This window comes from Ceratotherium simum, chromosome 22 (assembly GCF_057802395.1).
Source record: "Ceratotherium simum simum isolate JZ-2026a chromosome 22, ASM5780239v1, whole genome shotgun sequence".
Taxonomy (NCBI): Eukaryota; Metazoa; Chordata; class Mammalia; order Perissodactyla; family Rhinocerotidae; genus Ceratotherium; species Ceratotherium simum.
In genome coordinates this window covers 45,186,599-45,198,934 of record NC_141921.1, presented here as the reverse complement: position 1 = coordinate 45,198,934, position 12,336 = coordinate 45,186,599, and the positions used below count along the sequence as shown (strand labels likewise).

The 12,336-nt window shown below is 43.4% G+C and overlaps 1 protein-coding gene and 1 pseudogene across 1 annotated transcript; one reads left to right on the top strand and one right to left on the bottom strand.

Annotated features, from left to right (window-relative positions):
• Positions 1–488: 488 nt before the first annotated feature.
• VAMP3 (vesicle associated membrane protein 3) lies at positions 489–11,000 on the top strand. The gene is made up of 5 exons (XM_087445766.1): positions 489–760; positions 2,506–2,587; positions 5,804–5,962; positions 6,739–6,790; positions 7,552–11,000. The coding sequence occupies exons 1-5, from the start codon at positions 489–491 to the stop codon at positions 7,644–7,646; spliced, it is 660 nt and encodes a 219-aa protein (XP_087301892.1). The 3' UTR covers positions 7,647–11,000.
• On the bottom strand, positions 1,998–2,376 carry LOC147914153 (putative protein SCAMPER; annotated as a pseudogene).
• Positions 11,001–12,336: the final 1,336 nt, after the last annotated feature.

The following is a 12,336-nucleotide window of genomic DNA, read 5'->3' as shown; positions in this document are numbered from 1 at the left end:
TTGGAGTGTTTTGCTTGTTAACGTAATAAGAGTTGTCTATGTTGGTAGGAACTTTCAGTAACAAGTTGAAATATGTTGCAAAGTAAATCACTGCATTCACATTTGTGCCTCCGCCTCCATCCGATCAAAAGTTGAGGACCTACTCTGTGCTAGGCCCAGGAATACAGAAATGTAGAACCGACAGTCCCTTATGTCAACCCATAAACAGATTATAATATGGTCTGTGCAATGACAAATGTGTCACAAATGAACACACGAAGAGAGGGACTCTAACCCAATCAATGCCTGTGACAAATACCCCAAACGGACTTCTTATCTCAATTTAACCAGTTTCTCGGAAACACGTAGTGTCTCCGGGACCACCAGGTGAATGTGAGACACACAGGCTGTCTCCAATATTGTCACGGCCAGAGAAATGGCCCCCGAGGCCCGAATACCGTGTAACGCCCCGACCCTCATTTGCCTACGCTGTCCTTTTCCGGTGCCTAATGCACCACGTGCCCCAGGGTCTGCACAGCAGCCGCTGCCGCTCACCCACCGCCCCAGCGCAGCCGCCCCGCGCTCTCGGGCAGCCGCGCCCGCGAGCTGAAGCCGCGCTCCGGCCCCGCCCGGCGACGCCCCGCCCCCTTCCGGCGCGCCCCGCCCATCTGCCCGTGACGTCATCGCCCCGGCGCCGCCGCCGCGCCCAGGTCCCCGGCCCCGGTGCCGCTGCGCCGCTCTGCAGACCCTCGCCCGCCGCCGCCGCCGCCGCCGCCAAAATGTGAGTGACGCGACGCGGGCGGCCTCGGGCTCCGGGGCGGCGGCCCGCGCTGGGACTCTCGCCTGGCCCGGTTCCCACCGGCCGCCGCTGGGACGCGGGCCGAGACTCCGGGGGCTCCCGAGGCCCGGGGTGGGCGGCGGCCCGGGGGTGCGGGCTGCAGATGGGCCGGGCCGGCCCCAAGATGCGGCCGACCGCTCCGGAGGGCCCGCGGCCTTCGGACGGACGAGGAAGGGGCGGGGGGGGGCGGCCGGGGGCTTCCCGGGGGTGGAGGACTCCCCCCTCCCCGCCCGTGTCCCTCCCCTCCCTCCCCACAAGATCACTCAGAGGAGTGGCGGCGCCTGCTTTCGTCCTGGAACGCCTGCTCGCTGCCTGATGCTGGGCTGGGCGCCGGAAGTTGCAAGGGAAGGACCTGGGCCCTGTGTTGAGGCACCTGCGGTCAGGTTGGACTCAGGAGCATAGCTGTGGGCCTTCTCTCTTTTTAAGCAGAAGCACTCTTGCAGTGGCCCTTGAAAACGTGGAGTTTCCCGTGGTAATATCCAGAGAATGCTAACTGCCAAGAATCACAAGGAACCTCTGTCACCCTTCTAACCGCCTCATTGCTTACCTACAGAGGAGAAAGGACTGGATGCTTTCCCCGGGTTCCTTCTAGGAACTAGGGGCATCATTCTAGAGTGTTCTTGCTGAGGCTGCTATGCCAGTGATCCCAGTGGTTAAGATCTAGATCCGTGGAATTATACAGGAGCCTGGTCTAAATACAGGCTCCACGGCATGTTGACTATGTAAACCTCACTTTACTCATCTATAAAAAGGGGTTAATAGTAGTATCTTCCTCAAAGAGTTACCAGGATTAAATGAGAAAACGCTGGGAGGAAATGCACCAGTACATGGTCCTTCGCTATTATCTGTCAGACAAACTGTGAGGGCAGGGATGGGATCTGCTGCATCCCTGGTCTTTGACACGTGATAGGTATAAAAGTGTCTGCTGAATCAGTGAGTCAGTGGCTGTTGTATGCAAGACACATGCTAGATGCTGTCTTGGATACAAGGAAGAGACGTCTAAGACACAGGAGTCTGTGATCTGTTAGGGAAGGCAAGATGTTATCTATATATCTGAAAAATCAAAGCATTGCCAACCAAGTAATGGAAGCAATAAGGACTTCACAGCCAGAGTGGTTAAGAAAGATCTGCCTGGGGAGAAGCAGAGCATTCAGTGAGGATTTTAAAAGAGGAGCTCCTTTTAAGAGAGGCAGCACTGCTTCATCTCACCTTTTCCACCCCCAACCCCCATCCTGGAGCTGCTGACCTTGTTTCTGTAAATGAATCTATTTCTCTGTACTAGAAAAAGGGCATTCTATAATTGTTCATAACTATGAAAACAATGCTTGCCACAATGAAAAGATCAGAAAAGTACTGAGTGCATTTAAGTAGATGTATGCCTTAGAACAAGTAATAAAACATTGGAAAGTAGAGTTTACCTATCTTAGGATCAGGTGCTTCAGTGGTGCAAAGTAGATCCTGTTCAACCTTCACTTTAGACCCTGGTCACTTTTAAGATGTGGGTGAATCTTGGAAATTATAGAGAAATCAGAAGAAATATCATTAGAACCTTCGTTCATACTGCAGGAAAGATTTCTTTTTCTCCTTTAGTTCTGAAATTCCTAACACTGAGGGTCCTGGAATAACATCTTCATACTTACAAAAATGTATTTGGAATCATAATTTACCCACGCCTTTACGTATTTCAGGTCTACAGGTGCGCCTGCAGGTTCAAGCGCTGCCTCTGGCAGCAGTCGAAGACTTCAGCAGACGCAAAATCAAGTGGATGAGGTATATCTCTGAAATGTTGAAGACATGAATTTTAAACCAACATGGGAACACTCTGGAAATAATTATTTTTTGAAAAAGTATCATAAAAGTGTGAATCTAAAGTAAATTTTGACTGTATCATAAATGTAACAAAAACTTCTTCCCTTCTGTTCTGAAAGCCCTGATCTAAGCTTTTGAGAAGTCAGATTCTCCTTGTTTCATGCTTGTTTTCCTGTGACCGAATCACATACCTAAAACACAAACACTCCTCCCAGAGAACATCCCCCCAAGAACCACTCTATAATGTGTATTTTGCCACAATAAAAAAAAAAAAAAATGGAAAAGAAAAAACCACTTTACAAAATAGGGTAATGGAATTTTAAGGATTAGGCCTATAGATTGCCAGGACCAAACCTTCTGACCAGATTTTTCATGAAATTCTTTTCCAATAGCCTGACTTACTAGTTACCCAGCCTGAGCAAGCCTCTGTGGAATTCACCCCTGATGGCTGCCCACCGACATAGAGAAGGCAGGTGCTGGCAAACTGCTGTAGCCCAACAGATCGATATTTGTGGAATTCTTGAGTTAGAGGACCTTCACAGGTTCTTTTGTTCTGCCCTATGTATGCAGACCCACAACGGAAGATCGTTTGAGAAATTCAGACGTATTTCCATAGTCCTAAAAGCAGTCACCGTGCAACAAGGCTATCTTGGTCTTTCTGCGTTTAGCTACCTTGAAAAGCTGAGTTAAACTTATGTTAGATTCCCTTTTTAAATCATGTGGTAATATTTTGGTCTGATGGTTTTGTATGAACTTAATTCTGAAAATTTTATATTTTTATGGTAAGAAACCCATTCTAATTCCATCCTGCATAAAACTTTTGTTTACTTACAAAATCAAATTGGGTCCTTTTTCTTAACCAAAGGAATTTTAAAGAGATTTTTTTTTTTAATCAAGGTGAAATTCACAACATACAATTAACCATTTTAAAGTGTACAGTTCAGTGGTGTTTGCTATATTCACAATGTTGTGCAACCATTACTTCTGTCTATTTTCACAATTTTTTCATGACTCCAGAAGAACACCCTATAAGCATTTAGTAATCACTCTGTATTCCCCCTTTCTTCCATCCTCTGGTAACCTCTAATCAGCTTTCTGTTTCTATGGATTTGCCTATTCTGGATATATAATATAAAAGATCATACAATATGTGACTTGTGTCTAGCTTCTTTCACTTAGCATAATGTTTTCCACGTTCATCCAAGTTGTAGCATCTATCAGTGCCTCGTTTTTATGGCTGAGCAGTATTCCATTGCATGTGTAGACTTTTAATTGTTTATCCATTCATCTGTTGATGGATTTTTTAGTTGTTTCCACTTTTTGGCTATTATGAATAATGCTATCAACATTTGCATACAAGTTTCTGTGTGGACATATGTTTTCATTTCTCTTGGGTAGGTATCTAGTAGAATTGCTGGGTCACATGGTAATTCTATGTTTAACTTTTTGAGGAACCTCCATACGTTTCCACAGTGGCTATACCATTTTATTTTCCCACCAGCAGTGTTCAAAGGTTCCTATTTCTCTCACCAACACTTGTTATTTTCCATTTTTTTGGTTGTAGCCATCCTAGTGATTATGAAGTAGTATCCCAGATTATGGTTTTGATTTGCATTTCCTTAATGACCAGTGATGTTAAATATCTTTTCGTGTGCTTTTTGGCCATTTGTATGTATGCTTTGGAGAAACGTCTGTTCAAGTCCACTGCCCGTGTTTTAATTGGGTAGTTTCTCTTTTTGTTGTTGAGTGTAAGAGTTCTTTATATATTCTAGATATTAAATCCTTTTCAGATACATGATTTGCAAATATTTTCTTCCGTTCTGTGAACTGTCTTTTCATATCCTTGATAATGTCTTCTGATGCACAAAAGGCTTTAATTTTTATAAAGTCCAGTTTATCTATTTTTCTCTTGTTGCTCTTGCTTTTGGTGTCAAATCCATGACCAAATCCGAAGTTACGCAGATTTACTCTTATGTTCTCTTCTAAGAGTTTTATAGTTTTAGCTCCTATATGTAGGTCATTGATCCATTTTGAATAAATTTTGTATTTGGGGTAAGATAGGGATCCAACTGTGTTCTTTTGTATGTGGCTATACAGCTGTCCCCCATTGAATGTATTGGCACCCTTGTCAGAAATCAATTGGCCGTAGATATTTGGGTTGATTTCTGGACTCTCAATTCTATTCCATTGGTTTATATGTTTATCCTTATGCCAGAACCACAGTATTTTGATTATTGTAGCTTTGTAGTAAGTTTTGGAATTGAAAAGTGTGAGTCTTCCAATTTCGTTTTTCTTTTTCAATATTGTTTTGGCTATCTGGGGCCCCTTGCAATTCCATGTGAATTTGAGGATTGGCTTTTCCATTTCTGCAGAGAAAAAAACTAAGGCAATTGGAATTTTGATAGAGATTGTGTTGACTCTGCACATAAGTACATCACTTTGGGGAGTACTGCCGTCTTAACAATATTAAGTCTTCCAGTCTGTGAACATGGGATGTAGTCTTTCTTCAGCGGTGTTGTATAGTTTTCAGTGTGCAAGTCTTCTGCCTCCTTGGTTCAGTTTATCCTTATGTATTTTCTTTTGGATGCTATTATATATGGAATTGTTTTCTTAATTTTCTTTTCTTCACTAGTATATGGAAACATACTGATTTATGGGTGTTGCTCTTGTACCCTGAGATGCTACTGATATTGTTTATTAACTCTAGTAGGTTTTTGTGTGGATTCTTTGGGATTTTCTATATATTGTGTCATCTGCAAAAAGAGATCATTTTATTTCTTCCTTTCCAATTTGGATGCCCTTTATTTCTTTTTCTTGCCTAATTGCTCTGGCCAGAAATTCCAGTACAGTGTTGAACAGCAGTAGTGAAAGTAGGCATCCTTATCTTGTTCCCAGTGTTAGGGGAAAAGCTTTCTGTTTTTCACCATTGAGCATGGATGTTAGTTGTGGGTTTTTCCATAAATGCCCTTTATCATGTTAAGGAGGTTCCCTTCTATTGCTAGTTTGCTGAGTGTTTTTATCATAAAAGGGTGAGCCCCGCTCCCCCTTTTTTAACGAAAGTTTGGCTCAAAGTAATAAAGTGATGACCTGAAAAAAAATGTGCCAGTGGGAAGTTCATTGAGAATTTTTGTTCTTCCATTCCTTTATGAGTAACTTGGTGTGATCATATTCATTCAGGTGGTGGACATCATGAGAGTCAATGTGGATAAGGTCCTGGAAAGAGATCAGAAGCTCTCTGAGTTAGATGACCGTGCAGACGCACTGCAGGCAGGAGCTTCCCAATTTGAAACAAGTGCTGCCAAGTTGAAGAGAAAATATTGGTGGAAGAATTGCAAGGTAATTCTCTTTTAACTGGTCTTTACATTAAGTCACCCTCTGTATTCTCAGAGGGTTGACAAAGGCTACAAATAATGGACTTCGATGAATCTTGGAGGTGAGTTTGAGTTCCCACACATGGAAATTTGGATTGACTCTGAATCTAAAACACTGACTGCATACCCTTTTCCTGTCCCCATGACTAGGAATTCTCCATGATCTGTGGCTGACCTTAAGAACCGTGTAGAACAGGAGTGTCAAAAACCAATCAGACATAAGCCCCTTCCAGCCCTCCACCCCCCGAGGAGCCCAAACACAGATTGACAGGAGAGGGCTGGAATTGGTCAGTTTACGTGTGTTCTGTGAATGGCACCGGTGTCAAACGAAAGAGCTGCTCAAAAGCCACAGTCTGCTCCACAGAAGAGCAGAAAGCAGCCACACGAGGAGCATGGCTCAAAGCAGATTTTATACAGCCACCAAAGAGATGCACTGTGATCAGATCCCAGATATATCCTGCCCCTTCCTGGTGTAGAAGTGACACTTCCCGATACAGGGGACGAGCTTAGTAGCCCTTCTTTAGGGACCACAGATCATTTGAACATCTTAGAAAAAGCAGATAAGTAACTTTCAGGCCCTAGTTGAGAACATTAAAGTTAGGCTTTAAAAATCATGAATTATTTCAGATTGTAGTGTACCTTAATGTCTTTCAGTGACTAGAATGGTATTGTATGATACTCTTCAGTAAGCACATTCATCTTTATTTTTGGAATGTAAAATGGACGTATGTTTCATTCCAGATGTGGGCCATAGGGATCAGTGTCGTGGTCATCATCATCATCATCATCGTCGGTGAGTTTTCCCCCCGTTCTAAGTGGGGACAGGTCTCATCTGTATGTTCACAGTGAATTTCATGTATAAGGACTCAGAAGTTCCCTCAGAAATGTTAGTTTATTCCAAAGATTTTTGTTTTCTTTACTAAATGTTTTAAGTACTTGAGTGTTATATGATTCAAGTCTGAGATTTTTGATATAAACATTGTACCTTTGAAGTTAATGTATTTCCTTTGAAGAAGTAACCTTTGAAGAAACTGTATTCATTTCCACTGACCTATCAGTTTTCTCTCTGAGTATATTTCCATCATATATTCCCTTCCATGAGAAACAGTATAGTCTAGTGATTAAAAGCATGGATTCACCCTAGGTCCACCACCATCCAGCTGTGTGCCTTGGGCAAGCAATTTAATATCTCTGAACCTCAGTTTCCTCATTTGTAAAATGGGGATAACAATAGTACCTACGTCACATGTTTGTTATGAGGACGAAACTAAGGTTAATATATAAAAAGTGCTTAGGATGGTGACTGGCATATAATAATAATAGTTATATAAGTGAATAAATAAACACACACACACAACTATGATTACTATTATTACTACCACTGCTCTATACAATATTGGAACAACCCATTGCCATTTTTAGCCCAGTACATGAGAACTATTTAAAGAAACATGTCTTCAGTCCTTCCTCTTAACAGACTCCTCTAGTCCTCTACAGAATGTGGAGAAGCCACTAGTTGGACATTGGCCAGATTGCATTTCTGTTCACATTTAGACTGCAGCGTTCGAATTAATTCTGGATTTGCACTGAAGACTAAACTGCTGTTTTCCCTGCTTTCCCTGCTGTTATTAGTGTGGAGTCTTTCTTAATGAAGAACCAGTGGAACTCCAGCCTGCTGTTCAAGAAACCTCTTCAAGACTTTGACTTAGAACCTGCTACATTATCAAGCTTACCTACTGTTATATCTAAAATGATTCTTTTCTGTTAGTTAATGTCAAGTTTGATTTCTAGGAAATGTGCCTTTGTTTTTTAATATGCACTCCAAACCAGAAGTGTAGTCAGCCCAGCTCGCATTTTGCACAGTGCCTTTACAAATTTATATAGGGGCTGATGAAGAGGACTTCTTAAGTTCCAGAGTGTTATAACCTAGCAGTAACATTGTCTGATTAATTGCCGTTAATTCCAGTGAAGGGAATTTGTTCCACGTTAGCTGTCCTTGTCAATATGACGTTATCCTCAGAACCATAGTTTAAACCTTTCAGATTTCCAATTTGTGCCTTCCAGAAAGAACACTACTGCCTAACACAAATCTGTGACAATATCAGGCTGTGCCTTATTTTGCTTTTTCTGATTCCCTGTAAGAGAAACCTATACTGTTTATAAGCACTACTGACTCTTTCGCTGTATTTAAAATAAGATGTTGGTAAAGAGTTTTTGCTCTTACATTAGATATGAAGATGTTTACTTTCTTGTTGTTGTTATGTATCACTTGCCAAAAATATTATTTTAATCAGAAATAATAACCTCTTTAAAACATTTTTATAGAACTATGGCTGTGACCAAAGTTTTTATTTTGCCAAAAAGTTAAATGCCGGTAAAATGGCCTTAAGTTTGTTCCTGACAGATAAATTTAGAAAAGTGACAAATGGAACTGAAGGTGCCCTTCAGAATTAACACTGTGATGGTGTGTGTGAGCCTTCTACGTCTTGACAGGCCTTTCTTGCCTTTGAAATGCTGGAGGTGGTGTGATTCCCCTTCCGATTCAGCATTTTCCCCAGGGGTTGGAGAAGGTTTGAGCTAGACTCTGACCATCTCACACCAGTAGACAGTGTTACCCAGCAGTTGGCAGATGTGTCAGCTGTGGACCCCAGTATGTTTCTAATAATTATGTGAGCAACAATTCTGTAGCCTTCAAGTGAGACCTGTGACTGGGCGTTATCTGACCCAGTCCCCATAGACTATAACTTGTGGAGTTTGTTTTCAATTTTTATCCATATTCCACTTCCTAAATCTGTGTTCTGAGTTATGCTTTCAGTTAGGCATTGGTCGGAGTGGATGACTCTTTCCACAGAGGACAGCTCATCAGAGCCACACTCTCTCTTCGCTGTCACAGACTGTCTACGGGATGATGCTTTGGGAATAGCTGTTGTCATCTGAGAGACTTTTGTTGGGTACATGCGACTTTCACCATCAGGGCATGTGGCTTAAGGATGGGAGTTCAGGTAGGAATGAAGACAGGCAAGGAGGCACTGAGGGAGACACACAGAGGTTTTACCACTCTGTGGCCCACTGTTACTGGAATACTCTAAAATTCTTGTTCACATGCTAGTATGTGACTTACAAAGCAAAACAGTTGAGTGCACCAGGACACAGGTTCCATTTCTTTAATAGCTGTGCCCCTGATATCACTGAGAGGAAGTAATGTTGGAGACATGCCGTGCAGTATATGCCCAGCTGTGAGAAGAAAGCAGCCATCAGTGTCGGGACATTAGCCCACTCTCAGCTCAGGGTCTCTGGCTGGGTCTGACTCTGAAACCTTGGTGCTCTCTCCTTGGCCTCGATGCTCAGTCCCATGTAACCCACTGACTCCTGCATTAACCCAGGAATACCTCGCTTGTCTCTGTGCATTTAGCTGGGAACTTGCCCCTATAATGAACTGAATAAAGTGTTTATAAACATCACTTATACCCGTGTTGCTTGTGGAGGAAGAGCTGCGCCTGGTCCAAGTCCTCAAATGGCACTGCTTGCTGCTCCCCTGCCACTTCTCAGAAACCCCCAAACTCCACCTTCTCACCTGTCCCCGCCCTGAGCACTCGCGTTTCCCGTACCCAGCATTTCCCCGTACCCTAGTCAACAGAAGCAAACCACTCCCCTTGTGAAAAGTGCTTTTCAGTATAGGAGATGAGTGGGGAACTGCTTTTCTCATGATTACCAAAATGTTCAGGATTTGGCGTTTGAGTTTCTTAAATATATGGGCTTTCAAAAGTGACATGCAGAGCGGGCCGTGTATGTGGCAGAATAGGCAGCTGTCTGCGTGGAACATGAGCAGGAGAATTTGGATGGGTGGGGGACATCTCCAGACACATGGCTCTTGTTTTGATTCTGCATATCCTTCCCCTTAACTATACTCCCACTCTTATTCTACAGCCCCTAGGGAACGATATAATATGGGTAGAAGTAGACTTTTGCTTATATTTTCAGTAAAATGCCAGTTTTTCTATGAAATCCCGTTGGGAGAGGAGAGTTTCACTTGTTTCCATTGCCTTGCATAGATGCTGACTGCTTTTCTTGTCTGACATGCTATCGTGTCCTGGAAAAGCACTAATTGTAGAACTGTGCCCTTTGTCCAGCACCTTTATATAATGAAATCTATATGAACTTTTGGTGCCATTTTCAAGATTTTGAAAGAAAATCTACCATAAATGGGCTCCTCTTTCTCTGCCCCTCGCTTAAATGTCAGGGTTCCTTAGGGCTGGGTCCTCGACCAGCTTCTCTTTCCATTCTACATACTCTCTCTGGGCGATCTTATCCATTCCTGTGAAATCTCCATTCATTAATCTACTGATGATTCCTGGCCTATTGGACAAGAGCCTCTCAAATTCAACGTGCACCAAACAGAATTAAGCATTCTCCTGCCTCGTGCTCCTCTTCCTATCATTAATGGTGTCCATTCCAGAGAATGGCCCATCACCCACTCAGGGTCCACGCTAGATGAGTCCACTGGACTTGCTGATATTTTTGCTCACCTATATATCACTCAGGATATGATATGTAACAAACATCCCCCAAGTCTCAGTGGCTTAAAGCTTTTTCCTGGCTTGTGCTACATGTCCAATGCCAGTGGGCAGGACGGCTCTCCTCAGTCCCTCCGGGAGGGGCTTCCTGTACACGTTCCTTTCAGGTGATCGCTGCCGCAGGAAGGAACAGAAGGAATTGTGCGCTGGCTCGCAGAGCTTCCGCCTGGAAGTGGAGCCAGCTCTGTGAGCTCTGCTCACATTTCACTGGCCAAGGCAAGTCACACGAGCAGGCCTAGCCTCAGAGGTGGTGGGAACGCAGTCCTCCCTGTCACTTGAAGGAGAAATGGGACGTTTATGAACATTTGCCTTCACGGCCACAATTTCAGTCACAGCATGGGGGCAAATTCCACTTGTGTTTTCTAATGAGTTGTGCCTCCTACATGATAATTCTATATTTGCATCACTAATAAAATGTTTTTTAAAGTATGGTGATTTTTTTTTATTGGTTTTGAGTGAGGATTAATTGTTTGCTTTAAAATTGACCAGACCGCTTAGTGCATTTAAACATAAGCATCCTTATTTACAACTGAGCTGCCTTTCATACTACCAAAAAACTCAATGTGTAAAACTAGAATTTACTAAATAAACCAATTATGGCATAATCATTAGAAAATAATTAGGTTTTTTTCTCATCCTTTAAATAGCAAGCTAAGTGCATTTAAAAATCAATGTGTCTTGATACTGTCAAGATCACAGACAATCCCGTGAACAGAAGCACCTGCCTCTGGCCAAGGCTTTGGATCCCCAGCCTAATAAAGGATTTCGCTCCCGCAATTCCCTCCTCTGCAGCTCTTCTGTCCTGCCTCATTCACTTCTCCCTCATTGGGTCACCCCATCCGACAGACCTTAATAGTGATCCCCACGTCCCTCCCGCCAGCAAATAAATACTTGCGTGTAGCCCGTCACAGCAAAATTCCGCCCTACAGCTCCCTAAAGCCACTGCCTCACGTCCCACTTTCTCTTCAGTCCACATTATTGAGACCTCTTTAACCAAGGTCACCATCTTGGCAAAACCCAACAGGAAATTCTCTGCCCTTGCCTTAGTCTGCTTGTCACCAGCATTTGATACAGTTGCCAGCTCTCTTCTTGAAATACTCTATTATCTAGCTTCCATGACCCCACACTCTTCTGGTTTTCTCTCAACCTTACGTACTGCTCCTTATTCTTTGCTTGGCTCTCTGCCCAACATCCAAATCTCCATGTCCCCCAAATCTTGGCCTTCGGCCCTTTTCTCCCTATCTGCACTCCCTCGTTGACACCATTTCACCCATCATTGTAAACTCCATATAGACTGCGACAACTCCCAAATGTAAGCTGTATCACCATTCCTGGCTCCTCCCCTAAGTTCCATACTGGGAAATCCAATTGCCTACCTGACAACTCCACTTGGATGTGTAATGCACATCTCAAACACAATGTGGAAAACAACTCTTGATTCTCCCTTCATCAAAATTTAGCATCGCCAGACTTGCCCACCTAAGTTTATGTCCCATCATACGCAGCACTGCTTAGACCAAAGACCTAACCAAAGACCCAGGAGTCCTTGATTGCTCTCTTCTCACAACATACATTCAACTCACCCGCAAGTCTCTGTGCCCCCAAATGTATCCCAAGTCCAACCTCTTCTCTCACCATCTTTACTGGCACCACCCAAGCCCAAGCCATCCTCAGCCCTCTCCCTGTAATTAACAGCCTCCCAACTGTTAACTGTTTCCTGTGCAGCAGTCTGACTGATACAGATCCCTATCTTGCTTAAAATCCT